The following is a 21,025-nucleotide window of genomic DNA, read 5'->3' on the forward strand; positions in this document are numbered from 1 at the left end:
CTGTTTTACTCAACATAAACAATGCATAGGACTGTTGATATAATTTATTGCATATATTTTCAATATGGTCGTTCCATTTTAAAGTACTATCTATATTTAATCCAAGAAATTTAGTAACATTTGTTTCTGCTATTTTAGTTCCATTGTAATTTATATCTAAAACTAAATCATTTCTATTGACCCTTTGCCCAAACTTCATTAATGTTGTTTTATCTAAATTTAGATAGAGATATTTTTTTAACAGAATCGAACCTAGGACTGTGTCTCTAAAGTATCTTTGTACTATCAGTTGCCTTCTTATAACATTGTAATGGAACCTTCAGGCACCAACAGAATAGCGAAATGTAGATGTGGTTGATAAACCTCTGCCTACACTCTTTATACATTTTTGGCTTGATATTATTTTAGGTTATCAACAAAAAATTAAAGATATTAAGTAAATGTTCAGTAGATTGAGCTCATTATTAATTTGTACATACATGTATAAAAGCACGCCTTCTCCACATAAGGGAAGACACACAGAAAACGCTACTTGGTACGATTGTTACGATTGTTACAAACTACCTTTGCATCAATCACACCCATATATTTTGACATGCAGTAGCATATAATATATAACGAATCCCTTCATACTATATTTTAAAAGTATTCATATACTGTAAAATTCCAATGCGTAACATTATTATCGTAACTAGAAAACATAATTCGGAAATTCTCCAATAAATAATATATATCCCTACATTTTTAATTTAGATAACTTATCCTTGCACAGTATGACACAAATGGCCCAAAAAGATTAAAAAGTAGCCAACCACTTATTGTACTGATAACTTGTTAGGTTCGATCCCCGGACCGGTAATAAATTACGCCGGAGCAAGTAAAAATTGAACGCAATAGTATGGACTCGAAAATGATTTTAGATAAATATGAATTTGAATAAAAATGTGATTTTTGTAAATTCTATGAAGTTATTGAAGTGAATTTATTGACTTTTATTTTTATCTGAAATATTTAGTTTTATCAGAATTTGTTTACTGTCATGTTTTTTGTTTATGTTAAATATACAATAGAGCATATAATTTGTCTGGTATGTGAACTTATAAATACAATAGCTGATTAATGCGGTAACGTAATGACCAAGGTTCGATTCTTGGGCCAGGTATAGTGTGATCGTTTTTGCTTCATACTTAGTCTAATAACTATAAATTGAGAAATTTACGTAAATTAAAAACAAGCCCTTAATTTAAAACTTAAAGATACGTAATAATTATGTACCTGATATTTATGCGGTAATGAGGTAAAGACCTGGATGTGATTCTTAGTCCCGGTAAGCTGTCTTTCAAATACATTTATATTTGAAACTATTTCGCTTCCACGAGTATATAATTGAATGAAATAAGATGAAACTTATAAGATTTAAAGACACTAGAGTTCAGCCTAAAAAATTACTTAGTCTTAAAATAAAACTTTTCTTATAAAATTTGTTTAAATGAGAGCACATCCTTCGCGTCTGTACGTAGAGTCATTGTCTGCTCACAATAGAGACGGCGGGCAACAAAAGCTCGCTGTTATAATGCTAGAGATCTGTATCGTAGTAAGTAATAGAGCTATGGGGCGCCCCTTATAGTGTAGAGTGCCCATGAGTTGGATAGGATAGTCCTGCTTGATAATTAAATAAATACCTAGTGAGAGATTAAGAAACGGTTAATATAAAATATATTCTATCTTCCTAGGTATTTATTGCAAATAATTATTATTTAATGTCTGTAAGACTGGAGAAACTTTCAATTCTATGCAACTTTTTTCTACTTTTGACGTCTATGGACTGTAAGTAATAACAAAAAACCCCATCAATGTCCCACCGCTGAGCAGGGGTCACAGAATGTGGGGGGGGTTAGGGCGCGAATCTACTAAGCTGACCAAGTGCGGCTTGGGGACTATTCATACCTTCAAGAACTGTTCTAAAGAACTCACAGGCATGCAAGGTAGCATCCTAATGTTTTCCTTCACCGTTGAAACAAAAAGGAAGTAAAAAAATATAGACTGAATTTGTTCCAAGTGAAAAACATTCTTAAATTATATATTTGACATAGACTTTTGAGAAACAATTACAAAACTGCTTCAAGCTAAAAAAAATATGCAATAACCTTAATACCAGTACCTTTAATCCTGGAAATAAATATTAAAACTGTAAAAAGTTAGCTTTATGTAATAACCATAAAGTATTTAATCACAGTCTTCGTTATCAGTTTTCGCGGCTACCTTACTAATGAGAGCTCCTCAAAATTAACGACGTTCCTTCTTAAACGACCTTAATTACACTTATTTGTTAAGTTCAGGCCACACAGAAAAGTATTTAAAATGCTTATGTTGAAAATACAATGTAATTCTGTCTGCAATTATGATTACAAATGAAAAAGTGACTGGTGCGGTTGGTAGTGTATTCGACCTTATTATCAGGTCTTAGGGTCGATTCTACTAGTGGTATTTATTGAAAGTAATAAGAATAAATAATTGAAGTACTAGCTAATAACTTGCAACTTATGTACTTCTAGTATCATTTTAGTTCACTTTTACCCGCTATTTACTGCAAACTTTTCCTACAACATGCCATTTCATACTGCTCTATATGTAATTTTCTACTTATTCACTGATTAATTAATAAACTAAATATAAATTTATTTATTAATAGTCACACTAATTTACAGTTACAACGAATAAAATAAGTTAAAATAAAACGCGCCAAATTACATCCGCCATTTTATCTGTGCAATCTTCGCGCGCAAATTGACGTTTAAATATATACACTCCGGGTTTGACGCCGAGGCTATTAAGTCCGCTCTTAAATGCCAATGTGCGAAAGGTAATTAAAATATTGTACAGTTCTCTTAATTATCTTTCTTTTAAATAATGTTTTAAGATATCTGGACCGGTTTTGAGATCATTAAAATTGTGTTGCAAATATGGATAATTTGTTTTCTGTTATAATTAAATGTTATATTACAATAATGGCCTTGATAGATATTAATAAACAGTAACCGAAGATTTAAACGAATTTTTGACTCCATACCAGTGAGTATCAATCTTAGTATCTATTTTAAGTGGGTGATGGTCATGCCAGTACGTACGCGAACTTGAGGTTCGACGGCCTTTTTCGTCTGTGTGTTACCGTAAAAACACCTTCAAGTACGTGTTTTTAAGGTGTATTTACTCGCATATCTGTCACCCATTTTTGCCTTTTAAAGATGAAGGCTCGTGAATATATCTGTAAATATTTTACGTTAATACTTCTGTCAACAGCTGTAAATCTTTGAGCTAACAGCTACAGTAGTACTACATAATAGAATCTAACAACAAGATTTTTTTTTACAAATCATTTTTTATTTCTCAACAAATACATTGGTCTACCTGGAAATCGAACTGAACACTTTATCTTCAATCGCACACTGTACTGCATTAATTACATATAATTGTATGTTACTGTAACTGTACAAGTTAATCCGTACGTTTAATTACGCCGTGTCCACTGCTGCTCACGATCGTTTTATCTCTAAGATTTATGTTAACGTTCCGTGTAAGTGCTATGTGTAGGGAGGGTTATAGGTTAATTTTGTGTGTGGGAATTAAAATATAAATATAAATAAATATCGTTGGACATCTCACACGCGGTCTTTTGATTTCAAAGAATATAGATAGAGATGTTATTTTAATGGCTTTAAGTCTTTTTTACTTGTAGGCGGAAGGGTACTGATCTGTTTAAATTTCATTCACTCGTAATAGGGGTAAGACTATTGCCACCCGCCATGTGATATTTAATGGCACTTTACCTAATTTGGGAATGGAATCTTCGTAGTCAGCCGCCATTTACTCTATAGAACCACTTCACTGCAAATACTTGATTATTGAATTGGCTTAAAACTCCGAAGATGGCTGCAGAACGAAAACTGAGCGATATTATTTAGAAACATACGCGGCTACACTATACTTGCAATCTGCCAAAGATTTCGTATAGAATCGTCTGCGGTTGCAATCAGCATAGACAATCTACATTGAAGTGTTATATTTTTTAGTCCTTAAGTTTAAGTTCAAGTTTGTGGAGGTGCCAACCTTGTCCCGCGGTCGTCATTTTGGAAAAAGGAGTCAGGACTGGGGGACAAGCATCGCGACCCCAGAAACTTGAACTCAAGCTTCTACTGACCCCTCTAAAAATACAATTGCGTCATCTGAAAAACTTTTCGTGTATCACGTGATGTGATATTTCAAGACAGCTGAGCGCAATTTGCCATCATGCCCATACGGTATTTGGTCTGCGGTCTATAATTTCTTATGGCATTCTCCACTTACCTCACAAAATAAACGAAGCTCTCGTGCCAGTGTGATCGTCAAGGTTGTCAGTTGTCTGATAACAGTTAAAAGTCACTAAGATTGATAGGTTTTATCTCACAACACTTGTCGTATCTATGCAGCATTGAAGTATAATTTAGTAAAATATTGTTTTTTGAGTTAAATATGAGAAAATATGAGAAGATTTTAGGTGGTACTGAGAGACCAGGTATCTACATAATTGATATACGATCTAAATATCATTCTTCGTTTTGATAAAAGTGTAAGCAACGGGAAGACATTTGAGGTTCTGCTCTAAATAATGTTGGTCGTCAAACATGCATGGAATAATTTAAAGAAAGATAAATTAGATAACCTCCTAAAAATAAGGCATCCATCACAACTACTCCTATATTTTCTGCCAATCACCTATTAAGATTCCTTTGTATTTTCTTTTAATGAAAACTCTCACATAAAAAAATACTCTTGTGTCGCGGGGACTTTTACAAACAAACAAACAACGGACACAAAGCACAACCGGACCCGAAACAATTATTTGTGGATCGCACAAATAAGTTTCTTGTAGAAATCGAACCGGCGACCTCCCTACGCAATGTTAGTGCGTAGTTACCTTAACCACTGCGCCACGACGTTCCGTCACAATAATCGCAGCTATTTCGAAAAAACATGCATTACTAACGGTATGATTGTTGTACCCATGTACTACATAACAATGCATTTAGCACAACTTTGTTATTTTGATATCAGACACTTCAATATTTATTTGTCTGTATGTTTGTAATTACTTTATAACACAAATATTTCCGGCGACACCTATTGATTGTGATTGCTATCAGGCACTGATAAGAGTCCTGGATAAGAGCGTGACTCATCGACTGACTCATACAAATTTTAATTAGTGATTGTTGCAATCTATACTAATATTATAAAGCTGAAGAGTTTGTTTGAACGCGCTAATCTCAGGAACTACTGGCTCGATTTGAAAAATTCTTTCACTATTAGATAGCTCATTTATCGAGGAAGGCTATAGGCTATATATCATCACGCTACTACCAATAGGAGCAGAGTACCAGTAAAAGATATTACAAAAACGGGAAAATTTTGACTCAATCTCTTATGTGACGCAAGCGAAATTGCGCGGGTCAGCTAGTTAGAGATAAAGACAATCGATATTAAATGTGCACAATTTCCCATCGTTTTGGGAGTAGGCGGTTAGAGTAGTCTTAGACACAGAACTACCTATTCGCCAAATTTACTCAATCAGTGAGTTACAGCGAACCTTTTTTTTTCACATGGTGGAAAAACTTTTCGGATTTCCTGGGGGAGAAATGCCAGGGTATTTGGTGCTTTCCACTAAAAAACCACCCCGGTGGCCGACAGCATAGTACGTGTTTGGAAGAGCCCTGGGACCTTGAATATTCTCCAGTGCCTCCCACTTGCACTTCGCCTTTAGGCTCTAAACGGAGTGAGTTACAGCGAACCTAGCGATTTCAGGCTTACATAATGTAGAGTAAGGGAATAACGTCAATGTATTTAGACGCATGTAAGTATATCAGTTGTCTGGTTATACTTAGTACAAACTCTGCTTAGTTGGGAATGATGACCGTGAGTGTTGTAATTTTTTTTTTTGTACATATAAACATTACAATTATTGTTTATTTCAAGTAAACTCGCCAAACTCTTACGTTTGATGGCGAGAAGCGCACTTTAAACTTTAAACAAAAATAATAACGTAACAATAATAAACTACATATAACTACAACTTTGTCGATGTTCGATGATGATAAGTCTTCACATCCCGAATGTGCCCGGTCTGACTGTGCTCCGGATACTTCAATCTGGTGATTGCATGCCTCCGTATAACCTGTAGCGCTAAATTCTAGACTTTTTACTATCATAGAGCGAGCGTATATCGTGTTCCAAAGCCAGAAAACAATTGTTCTTACTGATTTTCTCAATGGGTACTGAATTACTGATCAGTATTTTAAACCACATTAGTCGATAGCTAGAAATAAAACAGAAAAATAGACAGAAAACGCCGTACACGTAGCTGAATACTGGGCTGGCAGTGTATAGCAAGACAGAAAGTGTGATACACTATTTTAAGTTTAATACTATATTTTTTTGCAATCGACACGCTAAGAAGAAGAAGAAGTCGATAGCTACCGGTAAACGGTAGTCGGTAGTTGAAAAACCCAACTTTACAGTAATTGCCAAAATTAAATAGTCTAATTTGTTATCATAAGCGTTTTATTGGACTTTCACCTGAGACGCCGTATCGTTATACAAATGATAAGAACAATGTTATACTAGATGACGTTATCGTAATCCCCTTTTTTACACTGGGTCTTCCCCTGATCGGCCAATGTGGGGATATTTTAGAGGGAATTTCCTACCACTGTCAACAACTTAGTAGCTATTATTATTATTTATTTATTATTATTAAAACAGTGTTTCTTACATGAAACTTATACTTATGGTCCACAAAACTGTTTGAACAGTTTGTCTGTGGACACGGTCGAGTCTCATTTAATTATAGCAGTACTTAAGATGTACATATATGTATATATTGTATAAGAGCTTTGATTATATATTATAAGTTTAGTTCTTATATTATAGACTTTTGTATGAAAATTTTGACAACGCCCCTAGTTGTATCCAATATTCTTCTATATTTTTTTTTTAATTAATGTGTTAATCACTATAATCTAAGGGAGAAAACAACGTAGGTACTGCTTAGTGGTTTTCAAATAGTTGTCAACTGAGATACGTGATAGACCCCTGAATTCTAAATCAGAACCTTTCAATCCACATACTGACTGAGATTTAAGAAACAATTTATGTTAAAACAAAATATTTACAATTATACAATATATTTACAATATAAAATATGGATACAAAAGGAGTGCGTCACGCGTCGTAGAATTTCTCCTCACCATCGTCGACTGGTAACGTACCCAGAATGCTGGCAGCATTGCCACGTTGGATGGCAATGCTGCCATTTTTTTTATTTATGTTTGTCTTTTCATATTGTAATCTTATTTATTCGCTCACTTTATAAATAACTATTTGCCAATCTACCTGTAAGTATTGTTTATCGTAAAACGTAAGATTAAATAAGTTATCGCAAATACGTAATATGTTATCTACAGGTCGTTATTCCATACAAATATGTATGTGCAGAGCGGAAATTGATGAATTCCTTCTTTTTAATAGCTTATTTCATAACTGCACCTGTTGCAGTAAAAAGGCATAGGTACTTATTACGTTTTTCAGCTGCGTAAAAAAGGAGACTAAACTACAGTATGTTACTAAACTTTAACTTTAAACTAATCTAGGATATATAATTTATCTAAATGTGACATTTTTGCAATTAAATTATATCTTTGTAATTAACAAACAAACATGAGAAATGCAAATATTTTCACCGCGGGTATCGAACTTGGAGCACAGTAGACTGTCATTGCTATTTACTAAGCAGTACATAATATAGTTAAAAGGCAGCATAATGATATAGCATATTCATTTAAAATAATGTGACTAGACAATCTAATCTTTGAAATTATCATTTTATATCTACGTAGAAAACTGTTCATTAGCTTAATAAGCATTGATTAGATGTTCATACGGGAGTAATTATATCCCATATATTACTACATTATCTACCTAGTAACTTTTTCCCTCGACTTCCACCAAATGAAAAGTATATGGGTAAAATATACTAAGTGTTAATCCCAGTTATAAGCTACCAGTGTACAAAATTTCATTGAAATCTGTCCAGTAGTTTTTTCGTGAAATAGTAACATATATACATCCACGCTCAAAAATTTTCGCACTTATCGCCCAAAGAAAATATGTAAGTAGGTTCATTTACCCCAAGAAATCTTTTCATGCAAACGCAATCGCGGGCGAAACCTAGTAGTTTATAATACTAGGTTACCACGGAAAAATGTGTATTTAACAGTGAGACAGTAACAATTTGGGACCTAGATAGTAAAACAAACATATTCTAGAAATTTCAGTGGCATATGACTTATCAGCTTATCAGTTATCTGATAAGTGGCCCGATTCGCGACTGACGTGCGGATTCACTTTTATCTAAATGTTTTCAAGTATCTGGGACAGTACCGTATGTTTGCTTTTACTGGTAAAATATAGTGTAAACTAAGTCTGGTATAGTATGTTTAACTATCGGCCTGTCCTGGCTTCACTCGAGTTACTGTAGGATCAGCCTAGAATTTCTTCCAACTATGTTGGGGTCGGCTTCCACTCTCACCGGTTGCAGTTGGGTAAAAATATTTTACATGGAGCGACTGCCCATCAAACCTCTACAACCCATTTATCTGGGTTATAACACGATAGTCTTACCGATTAAGACCGGTTGTCAGACTTTGAAGTCTCTGACTACTGGTAACTTCAGTCAGATCTTTGATAATGACATAATGGAATCCGTTCCGAAGATTTTGAGTCTCTGACAAACAGATAAAGGAGGCGAGGGTATTGTGCTTCACAGCATGTAGTGATTGAAACGAAATAAAAATAGTTTAAAATTAATATATTTACAAAATATACATTATAGTTTTACAAAACCACTTATTTACTAAATCACCATAATAATTATTTCTATTATATGTAATTACAATTTGTTTTACAATACTTATTACATAATATTTTTTACGATATTTTAACATTTTATTATATTTAAATGACTGTTCAGACGATAAGGTACAACTCGCTAGTCGCTATTAATGTATTGTTATAATTGTCATTATTTAGTGTTGATTGAAAAGTCAATGCATAGTGTTTGCCAAACTTCAAAAAAAACTATAATTTAAAAGTTCAAATGTTAAACAATGGGTACTTAGGTGACACTTTATTTTTGAATAATTTCTATAACAAGCCATTTTTTACTATCATTATCGACAAGCTTATCATAACCAAGAAATTATAATGAGCGCCTCTATCGGGAGCCGTAGGAAAAAAGTTTAAGTACATTTGAAATGTCAAAGTCTCGATACCCGATAAGACAGTAGAAAATTTGTGTGTCCTTTAGAATTTCGCGCTGCATGGCAATGCATGGCAATTACAATACCCTAAATTAAAACCAACACATCTCAGACTAGAAATAGAATTTAAAATAATATTTGCAGTCAATAACATGTCATAAGATTTGATTCACACTTACTTATTGTACGAATAGCATAAATAGACGTTTCACGATTGTCGTTCACATCTATTCTAGAGCATACAAATATACAATAACATCAACAAGAGTCAAGTTCAATGTTATTCTTCAAAGACATTCGGAAATACTTATATTTATAATCTCGTTATATATTACATACATAGCATTATGTTTATGATGGCCAAGGGTGTAAGCAGTAGTGAAAGAAATACACCCAAGTTTCGTCGTTTATAATGTTAGTTATTGTTAGTACTTTTTAATGGAAGCGAGCAAAAAATTAATGATGACCCATTGCACTTTTCGCGACCCGGGAATCAAATCCGAGGACTCGTAATCAGCAGTCGTATACACTACAGCCTCGATTTCAAAGGTAGTCTTCGCAATGTATTATTAAATAACTTGACATTTGCATATCATAGCATTAGGAATCTGTGTTCAAAAGTACTTACATAATAGATAAAAGTAAGTATCTATAAGTCTACATATTTTCATTATAATTAGTGATATCGGTCTTGAAGTACGTACTTCTTATATTAATCCTTGTCTGCTACTTAAACCATTTACAATTACACAAATATGTTTATTTACATGCAAATCATTTAACAACAATTGTCAGATAATAACATACTTTATAAGTGTATAGTTGTAAAAATATTTTTCTTAACGTTTATCTTAGTAATGCCATTTAGACACATCACATATTTCTTTGACTTAGCGATACTGAAAAACTTGATATTTCACCGCGATTTTGACTCTAACCTGCGATCATGCCAGGTTTTATACCACTTTGACAGTGGTAAGCTCAGCTAAATAACCATATAGTCATAGTATTATTAATGGTAAATACTAGTTACACTGGCCATTGGCTAGAACAATACCTAATGTAGATAATCTAAATAATTAATATTCAAACATACTTAAAGAAACTCCTTCTTCAAGTATGTCCATATCAATATTATTTTACTACATCAACAGTTCGTGCACCCACAAACAAAACCATAAAACCACAGTGAAATATCACTTATTCTTTCAAAAGTACTAAACAATGAATTAACAAACTAATTACTAGACTTTTCCTCACAAAAAAGTGGAGAATTAGCATCAGAAAAACACAGACAACCACATCACGTACTAAATACTAAAGTACTAAATATAAACAGTCAAAGCACTTCAAAAAAGACTATATTTTTCTTAAAACAGTCACCAGGTCTTCCCTTTCTTCTTCTGGACCGCTAATCAGGTGCTGAAGCCTTGAAGATTTCAGCTCCAGGTCCCGTTTTGAGGGCCATGGAGATAGCTAGGCCTATGACCGCACCAAGGAGTACGCCAACCGCGATGGCCAGAATTCTCTGACCCAGCGGCCATTTTGAACACGCCCAGTATTGTTCTCTGATTACACTGGAAAAGAAGACTTTTGTTAGCTGGTTTTGGATGAATAGAGGTGGATAGTCTGTGAGTAGAGTGTAGTCTGATTTTGTTTTAAGACAATATTTTAAAACATTTTCCAGAAACGAGACGGAACCTCTTTAATACACTCTTGGCTACCATTGTAACGAGACGACTGCTGTCTTAATAACATATTATATTTTTAAATGATTCCTGAAAAAGTCAAATAATCCCTGAAATAGATTAGATTTCATATTGCCATTACACTAAACGTTTTGTGCAAAGGTATTTATAATTTCAGAGACAATTTTTATTATTAAAAAGCCAAATCAGGCAAATGGGCTTCCAGAATATCTGGATTTTATATACAAATCCTCGGTTTGACTCCTGGTTTTTCATAGCTGATACTTCTAGTCAGTAAAGCAATATTTTTGTGATTTTGGGTAACTATTCAAGGCTCGATTTCCACGTTATTTATTTTCCTGATACACAGTAATATCTAAAAAAATACTACTATTATATTCTGCTAAGTTTCCTAAACTAACGTCGCAATACAAAGTAAAACAATAGCACAGATAATTATCGAGTATTTGCAGGTGTAGGTACTTTGGGAATCGATATCACTCCGGTATTATGCGATGATAACTCTTATCACGCCTTATCAGTTATCAGCCTCTCCTGTGATACGGGCGGCCGCTTATTGAATGTAACGTTTATGTCTTCTTATTGTTGAATTAAAAGGTTACATTTACATACATACATTACATAGTATCAGTCTGTTATACCTGTAGGTGTAGACTTCTGAAATATGCCCACATTTTGATATTAACAATGTTAGTTCCATGTGAATGGTGTAAGCCTATTGCCATATATATACCGGGCACGTTATCGAACTCGGGGCCACTTACAAACTTGAAAATAATTAAATATCACTTTGCCCGAACTGAAAATCGGACCCTTGTTATCAGCATTCAGTACCACCCAAACCAAAACATAATTAGTTTATGTTATAAATCAATAACTGTCGTTTTATTCATGTTTAAAAACTTTCTAAACTGAAATTTTTAACACATGTCTTTAAATTATGCAAAATCCCCAATTTAGCTAACGCGGTGATCTTAAAGCCCAGCTCCTCCTTCATTGCGGGAGGGGACCTTTGCTCATCAGTGGTTAATTTATTCACCCCGGCCTGCACGAATTCGCCTTTTTAAAACCAGGCTAACCTTAATAAATGATGCACTAAAGCCTTCCTCGAGAAGCACTCTATCGATTGATGAAAACCGCAGGAAAATAATCGCGAACAGACAGAAAGACTGACGCGACGAGGGGATCTCATCTCATATGTAGTGATTATATATCTATCATTATATACATAGTCATCATTGTCATGTTTAATCCAGTATTAATTCCCAAGTATATACGAGAATAGAAGCAAGGCGAAAGTTAATCGTCATAGTACATAATGAGACTAATCTTAGAAATATCTCAGTTATTGTGTAACCTCATTATCACTGATAAGATAATGTGCATTATGTTTATGTAATACATACATATTTGTATGTTTGCTTAGTTTAACAAATCGAAAATAATATGGCTCTTTGTGTTTCTTTATTTTGCGTGTAAAATAATGAGTCCCGGAATAAAAATCGTATATAAAATTCTTGTATCGCAATGTTCGTTCCCGTACTCCTCCGTAACTGCTTGATTCTCATGATTTTTTGTGAGCATATTGAGTAGGTCTGAGAATCTGCCAATCGGGTTGTTCACCCTTAACATATTATTTTATTTTTTTTATCATTATGTCTTTTTTTATCACAAAACCCTATTTTTTAATACCCATTTTAGTATAATCTATATGGCCAAGCAACGTTTGCCGGGTCAGCTAGAATATAAAAATATCTTTGATGTTTTGGTCACATGCTTTTTGAGGCGAGTCCATAGCCACATAGGCACTTGATTAACTCCGGGCTACTATTGAGTGTAGTCCAAAGGCAATGAGGAAAAGCTAGGTTCGAAATTATTGATAATTTATCAATAACTGATTATAATATAATGATAATTATCATCGAGACAATTTTACTTATTTAATCAGCACTTATTAGTAAAAATTAAGAAAAGACATTGCGCAGTGGTTCTAGTGGTCACTTCGCCGTAATAATCATAGCACCGCGTGTGGTAGGTTCAAATCTCAACCCGGGACAAATATTTGTGTGATGAGCACGAATATCTCTATTAGCCTGGTTGCTAATTATCTATATAAGTATGTATTTAGAAGTATATAAGTATGTTTATCAGTTATTTGGTTAACGTAGTACAAGCTCCGCTTAGTTTGGAATCAAATGACCGTGTGTGAGTTGTCTAATGATATTTTTGATAATTTCGGACCCCCGAAACTAACTATCTATATCTGACCTTAAAAATAGTATGATATAACACAGAAATAGTAAAACATCTGATGTAATTTAAATATCTTTACGACTTTTATAAGTTTTTATACAATGTTGTAAAAATATTTTACATATACTTATCTATTGTTGTTTTGTTTAAATATCTTATCTCATTGATAACCGCGTTTTTCTTATCAATGATAGAGATTAAAAATTTAAATTTAATCAAAAATAACATATTATGAGAGGTAGTCAAAATTATTGACTTTATGTCGCTCAAGGCAGTGTAAAGTAAATAAAAAATATTTACGTCTTGTGGTGCAGTGATAGCCGAGTGGTTAAGGTTGGCACCTCCCACGCAAGTGGTTGCAGGTTCGAACCCGAGGCAACACACCAATGACTTTTCGAAGTTATGTGTGTATCAGAAATAATTATCACTCTAACGGTGAAGGAAAACACCGTGAGGAAACCTTGCATGCCTAAATTTTGTTTAATACATTTATTGAATTCTTGCGAAGTCCCCAGCCTGCACTTGGACTCAAGGCCTGACTGACTCCACTCCCCTGCGATTGGGAGGAGACCCTAAATGGTGCTTTGTTTAAGGTTGCCGGTCGTATTGCTGCCAATAGGCCGCGTGTTGTGGGTTCGATTCCTAAATTAAACCAATATTTGTTTATTTTCCTGATATTTTTATGTTTGGTTGCTTACACAAGACGAATTTCATGTTGAGAGTAAGTGTCAAATCTTTTTCAACCGTCTGGTGAATGCGAAATCTACATGCGTATTTTTGGTTAGCTTATGATAAGGGATAATAATAATATACATATATATAATACACTCACGGCGCAGGCACAGGAGTGAGTTACAAAAGTGCACATTTCGAGTCTCCCTCTTTTTTCTCCAACAATCTAGTTATGGACAACAGAAAAGAAGAATATTAGACAGCAGAAGGAGAAGAGAAGTGATAAAGAACAAGGAAATAACAGAAACCTATAAATCCCTGGTTATCAAATATCATCCTTCTTATCAAATTTTAGGTAATTAATTGGAGTTTATTATGCCAAAGTTGCCAATTCAAAGATACCCATCGATGACTTCATTTCAGACACTTTTAAAGTTACTGACTTAGTTCTTCTGAAATATAAAGCCGTATCAATTCCTCGACACTGTGGCGGCGCATCGGCGACATTTTTACATAGATTCCTTATTACTTTGCTAATGTCGTCTTGCTTTTGCGTATAGATACCATTATAGCAAGTAGAGAAATTAGTCTCCGCACTTTCCCCCTGCTCCCTACATGCTATTTTATTTAGGTACTTGGTAGAGACCTATGTCCACCAGTCCTGCTCTACAGGCTTATGATGATCACAGATCACATAATAAAGTCCTTAATTATAAACAATATCCAAAAGTATGTGCGACTTTAAGCCAAAAAAGCAAAACCTAATAGCTTAAATTTGACAGGGTGATAGATTACATACCGAGAAAGAACATAGGCTACTCTTTTCTAACGATAACAAAACAACGCGAGAGCTAATCTACTGATTTTCTACGACCTTAAATAATTTTTCCGCATATTGTCTATAGTAATAAAGTACCAGCATTGCCTGTATCAGTGTAAAGTATGAGTAGATAATGCTACTATCAATAACTTAAGTGATTACATGGAGTTTAATGGGATTTCCTTGTTTCATAAGAGCCCTTGTTGCAGTGTATATGCCCTTGATAATATGCTAGCGATAGAAAAGTTAAGATAGTTTTTTTCCTAGACTGTAGCAAAGATTTGCTTGAATGTTTGTTTGTTTGCACCACTGCACCATAGACACCGTATATTTTATGTCAATGTGAATTGAAATGATACATCAATTTTCTGCCTCTATCTTAATGATTCTAAATTATATGGTGACTTTCACTTGATATTGTTAATTTATAAGTAATTAACGATGTCATTAATATCATATTTTTTCTTTCTTTGAGGTTTGTTTGAGATTATTCATAATATATCAAATTAGTAGATTGAAAATCAGCTAAATAGCAAATGACCAACCATTCACCTTTTTTATAAAAAAAAAAACTTATGAATTTCTTAGGTAAGTTAAAATTTGACTTTAAATTACGTGAGTATTTTCAGAAAGTTATCTGTAGTAGTGCTATCGGTTACTATCTGTAGATTATTGGGAACGGAATGTGTAACATGATTGATTTTAGACAGGACTTTTTGTGGTCTACCGTCAATTCTCAGATTTATTTTAAAGTGTGAGTTTTGTTTTAGTAACTATAATTGATATTCGCCTTAATGTCATTTTTAAAACATGAGAATGTTTATAATTAAAAAAGCCACTTCGATATTAAATGTTATACTATACAATTTTTTTATATTTTTCATTTAGTCTATATCATCATGTGTATTATATCTATCCAATAAAAAACCTGACATATTTTAACAATAGCTGGACAGGTTATTGATAACGATAACACGTATCATATGAGTTGCTATTTTCCGGTAAAAACACGAAATGAAAATGTTTTCGCAAATTACTTAGTTATTGCCAAGTTATTACGAAATGCGTAATTTATAGCGTAATTTCTTTTCCGAAGCATAAACACAGTATTTTATAACTTTATTTCGATCTATCAGGTGAAAAAATGTTTATTAAAATAACATAAATTTTTCTTCAGGCTTTTGTCATTTTATGAAAGATAAGACATCTTATTATCATTTTTACGTTTATTAACTATTGTTTAATAAAAACATCCCTTACATTATTCCACTTAACGGATTAAAATTTGCTACATTTTTGTCAAAATACATAAGAAACATACAGTAACAATTTAGAGGTAAAATTCATCAAACACCGTACGCCTTCACCTATACATTTTAACCAAAATATCTCAAATTCGCCACTCATAAAACTCTAAAATCAGACCACACCACACTTCCATATAAAAAAAAACAACAAACCTAGTAGGCGGCTCCTGAACAGGTTCATTAACACTAGTCAAACTGCCCACGTATGCGTTATTCACGTACACAAACTCACTACTCCTCTGCTTACTCTTCCTCCTCAGTTTCCTCTCATACTCCTCACTGGGCACCTCCACTCTGACATCCTGAAGGTCCCCATCAGACATGTCTTTCTTAGACATGGTGCCGGCTCCACATTTCGCGGCTGACTGACTGCTCTTTATCAAGTGATAAGGCGTGACGCTGTGTATTGATTTTGTAGTCACTGATAAGTTAAATTGTCTTTTGTTATCTTTTTAAATGTCAGATTGCTAAAATCCTCCAAATAAGTAGGGGATACGTTGAAGGTGGGACCCATAGAAAACAGACGTCTACTGTTTTTGTGGTTGGGTTGGATTTTTTAGCCAAACTCATTCACTGTGTACGTTTTAACATAGTAAATTTGATATGAAATACTTTTCATCGACTAATCAGGTCTACGAGGTATCCTAAAAAAAGTTATTTGATAAAGATCAAACTATTTTTCCTCTATTTTAATTGATGAGCTATAAAAATGATATTCTTCCTCGGGTTATAATTTACTGCCTCTGTCTAGACAGTAGTGTATTGTATTGCTGATCACGAGATCTTAAGGCGTCTGAAGGGGGCGGGGAAAGACCAGTAGTACGCCAACCCTCTATAAGAATATTGTCAATAGAAGCCTGGAGACAAGAGCCAGTAGGCTCGCCCCTACTTCATGAGACTAACATTGTTAATGGGGAAACGTGGATGTGTTTCATACAACTCTGCCTATATGTATGAACATACCTCTATATGTTAACTTGTAACCTATGGTCTGCAGCCTCATATACTGCCACTCGGAATAAAAGGCAAATTTTGGCAACAAATCACGTTTTCTTTATTCATTATAAGGTGGCACAATTTAAGTAAAGTAGTCGCACAATGATGACCCATATCTCATTGTTAACTCTGTCAATTTGCACTGATAAGCTGATAACGTAATACTTAGTATTTTGTTTGGAAAGAATGCGGAGGTCAGACCTCTATCTGAGAGTAAATAATGGGAATACGTCATCACTTTGTTGTGGGTTTTTGTTATATGGGTTGGAGCCTTAAATGCAGCCTGTAGCGTACTTAATGCAACTGCTAATACACATTGTTTTGCTTTTATTACGAACTAGCTGACCCGCGCAACTTCACTTGCGTCACATAAGAGAATATGGGTCAAAATTTTTTCCGTGTTTGTAACATTTTTCAGTGGTACTCTGCTCCTATTTGTCGTAGCGTGATGATATATAGCCTATAGCCTTCCTCGATAAATGGACTTTCTAACACTGAAAGAATTTTTAAAATCGGACCAGTAGTTCCTACGATTAGCGCGTTCAAACAAACAAACAATCAAACAAACAATCTCTTCAGCTTTATAATATTAGTTTAGATAAGTATAGATTTTATTTTTTTAAAGATCTCTTCCTCGCCAAGTATTGGTCTTGTGTCGCGGGTACTTTTACAAACATACAAACAACGGACACAAAGTACAACCAGACTCTCGAAACAACTATTTGTAGATCGCACAAATATTTGTTTCGTGTGGGAATTAAAACCCCGACCTTTCGATGCACCATCTTAACCACTGCGCCACGGAGGCAGTCAATTAAAATTACTTGTAAAATAATATTGATGTATTTCTAGCAAATTGCATTTATAAACAACGCGTCTATTTAACTAAGCGTAATGTCTGTGACCAGGACACACATACCTACATACTGGTCACAAACATCTTAACACTCTACAATCTATATGGGGCTAACACAATAGGTAAATATATAACAATAGGGAGGCGCCCATAGCCATTTGCGCTCACCGATCGGTAAACGATCTGTGGGTTAAGCAAACCTTGGCGCGATCATTCGATAGATGGGTGACCGCATAGTGGTATTAGAACTGGGCGTCTCCGTGCTTCGGAGGGCACGTAAAAAGTCGGTCCCGGTTGTTGTCAATTAAGATAACAGTCGTTAAGCCACGTCAAAGGCTTTCGGGCGGCTTGAACAACTTTGACACCAGGTTAATGAAAGTAGGTAAATGGCGAAACGTGAGTACATCTTATAACGCCTGCTAATGCCTACGGGCATGACCAGGCATGATGCTATAAATATATATCAATAAAAATATTAATAGATTGTAAGGTATAATCTTTCACACCATCATGAATACTTGCAAATTTCAATAATTATTGCCTACTTTATGATATCACCGATACATTTGGTTGTTTTTCTAGGACGTCCAGCCCAAAGCATTACCTCAATAGATAGTTATCTTATCAGAAAATACACCTTTATTAAGAATAATAATAATATTAGTCTTATGACGTGTGTGTCTGAATGAGGTTATAAAAATAAGAAATTACATACATTTATAAATAATAATAAAGTCGTAATTACAGACATTATGTTAAAAAGCTATTTACTAGTTTTATAGTGTAGTGGGTAACATGGTTACCAAGCGCTACCACCGAGCGCGGTAGCTGTGGGTTCGTTTTTCGAAAATTGCAATTTGTGATTGTTTCCTTTCTTCAACTATGTTGGAGTCGGTTTCCAGTCTTACCGGATGTAGCTGAACATCAGTATTTTACATGGAGTGACAGCCTATCTATCCTCCACAACCCAGTTACCTGGGTTGTAACACGATACCCTTTGGCAAGGTTGTCAGACTTACAAGCTTCTGACTACTGTGATTAACTGTCATAGATCTTTGAAAATGACACCCGCAAAATGACAGACAATACTTGACTAGGTATAACAACTGTATTTTTGATGTACTAGGTCCTTTAACTTGTATGTCTATAAAATACCTGCGACTTAAGAGTAATTAATTAAATGGAAAAACCAGAATGTACTGATTAAATTAAAAAGACAAATTTTCCTCATACCTAGAAAGGAACCATCATCTTACATAAACATCACAATAAATCCTCCGAGATCCTGGAAACTGGAAAGGCACCTTTTTACAAACACTATTAAGTCAGAGCAGCTAATTAGGGTCCTCATTAATGGTGTGACGTCACAGGTAGCCGGTGCGCGTGCGCTACCTTGTATGGTACCACTAATGAGCGCGCGCGCTTTTTGTGCACTAAGTATGGAATATTCGCGAAAATCGTTAATGTGAGGAGACGGTAACCTGTTGAATTATAGTGTAAGATTCTTTGACATAGCAGAGTTTTTGATGGTGACTGATGAAAATTCGTAAATATTAGATCGGGGAAAAAGTCTTTTCGCATTATAGTATGTATAAACTTGTAATAAAATATTTTCTCCACACTAAAAAGGTCGATATTTGGGTTCCGCACGAGCTCACTGAAAGTAACCTAATGAACCGTGTTTTACTACGTGATTACAAGTTTATACATACTATAATGCGAAAAGACCTAATATGTAATATCACGTCTGTTATACTCGAAAGTTTAGGCAGAATTGTATGGAATACACATAAATTATATTATTGGTAAGAGGGGAGAGTTGAGTTTGGGGAACTAGCTACGATGTTCTTTTTCCTTTTTCTTCACATTCATACATCTAGTCTTTAAGGACCGTTATTATCTACCTATATTGTCTACCTATTTTTGAAGGGCACAAGGGCCTACCTTATGGTCTTTATATCTTTAAGGGGGATTTCTTTTAGGCTTCCGATTGGGTAAGTATACCAAACAGAAGTTTATTATTAAAAAATATAGTTCTAAAAATTTGCTTTTATCTTAGTATCTGTATAAAAAATGCATATCAATTTAGAACAGCAAAAAGTCCCCGTTATTGTTTTTCCTGTTATACATTAATTTGCAATTTGATACAAATTATTGTTATAAAAATAAAATTACTATCCCCCACGTCACAGCAGACGGTCATTGATAAGATTAAATGCGTATCGTTTGACATTTGCGTATCTAAATAACACATTTTTTATGCACCTGTTGCTTTTTGTGCCTTATATTCAGACGGATGCCAGAAAATGGCAAAATTAGACTTGATGAGTAGACTTGCTATGCTTGACATGGGGCATCGAGGTAATACGATTGGCAAATGCTGACTTTATGATCTCCGAAATAAAGGCTTCTATTGGTATACGATAGACAGTTCAGTCGAGCCAAATTCGAGGCCGATGACGTCATTGTCTGTTGGTATTTGTAGGTCCATCACGACAGGAAATGACACAGAACTGAAAAATCTGAAAAGAGTGAAAGAAAGAGCATGTCTTTGCTTAGCAGTGGCACATTTTATTCTGCTATAGGAACTTTAATTCTTTGAATTTTTTATTCGTAGGCTATAAATCCTCCTATGTTTACAATATTGAACTGTTAATCAGTCTTTGTAGGTATCATATCGATATGTAAGTCCAGTAATAAAAACCAAGATTAAGTTTTAAAAATCATTCATGAAATACACGATTTGAATGAGTGATATCATAATAAGATTAACGACTTTGTTGCTCAAAAACAACAAACGGAAACGATGATTTGGGCGTTTCCTACGACGCAGTTTTTGCACACTATTGTATGGATTTCGTATCAAGTATTTGGCATTTAAAATTACATACAGCCAGAGACCAAAGAACGCCTTTTGATATGACACACTTGTCTTTCAAAATGACATGAATATTGTTGGTTGTTTCAAAATACTCTAGTTTGATATTCTACTCAGTACAATCGAGAAACAGGCAACTGTCGATTAAAATTACATTAGAATTTCTGTTGCTGATAAGTTTTTT

At 34.2% G+C, this 21,025-nt stretch overlaps 2 protein-coding genes across 2 annotated transcripts in view; one reads left to right on the plus strand and one right to left on the minus strand.

Moving 5' to 3' along the window:
• wb (wing blister) overlaps positions 1 to 21,025 on the plus strand; it is a 199,107-nt gene that overhangs the window by 55,457 nt on the left and 122,625 nt on the right. The window lies entirely within an intron of this gene.
• On the minus strand, positions 8,904 to 16,481 carry LOC142987149 (uncharacterized). Its single transcript, XM_076135718.1, has 2 exons — positions 16,265 to 16,481; positions 8,904 to 10,927 (listed from the first exon to the last, which is right to left on the minus strand). The coding sequence occupies exons 1-2, from the start codon at positions 16,447 to 16,449 to the stop codon at positions 10,762 to 10,764; spliced, it is 351 nt and encodes a 116-aa protein (XP_075991833.1). The 5' UTR covers positions 16,450 to 16,481; the 3' UTR covers positions 8,904 to 10,761.

This window comes from Anticarsia gemmatalis, chromosome 3, assembly GCF_050436995.1.
Source record: "Anticarsia gemmatalis isolate Benzon Research Colony breed Stoneville strain chromosome 3, ilAntGemm2 primary, whole genome shotgun sequence".
Taxonomy (NCBI): domain Eukaryota; kingdom Metazoa; phylum Arthropoda; class Insecta; order Lepidoptera; family Erebidae; genus Anticarsia; species Anticarsia gemmatalis.

Excerpts from the sequence above, each read along its gene's own strand:
- LOC142987149 (XM_076135718.1), bottom strand. The coding sequence starts at position 16,449 with ATGTCTAAGAAAGACATGTCTGATGGGGACCTTCAGGATGTCAGAGTG. Across the intron at positions 10,928-16,264 it reads GTTCAGGAGCCGCCTACTAG|TGTAATCAGAGAACAATACT; the intron begins GTTTGTTGTTTT and ends CTTCTTTTCCAG.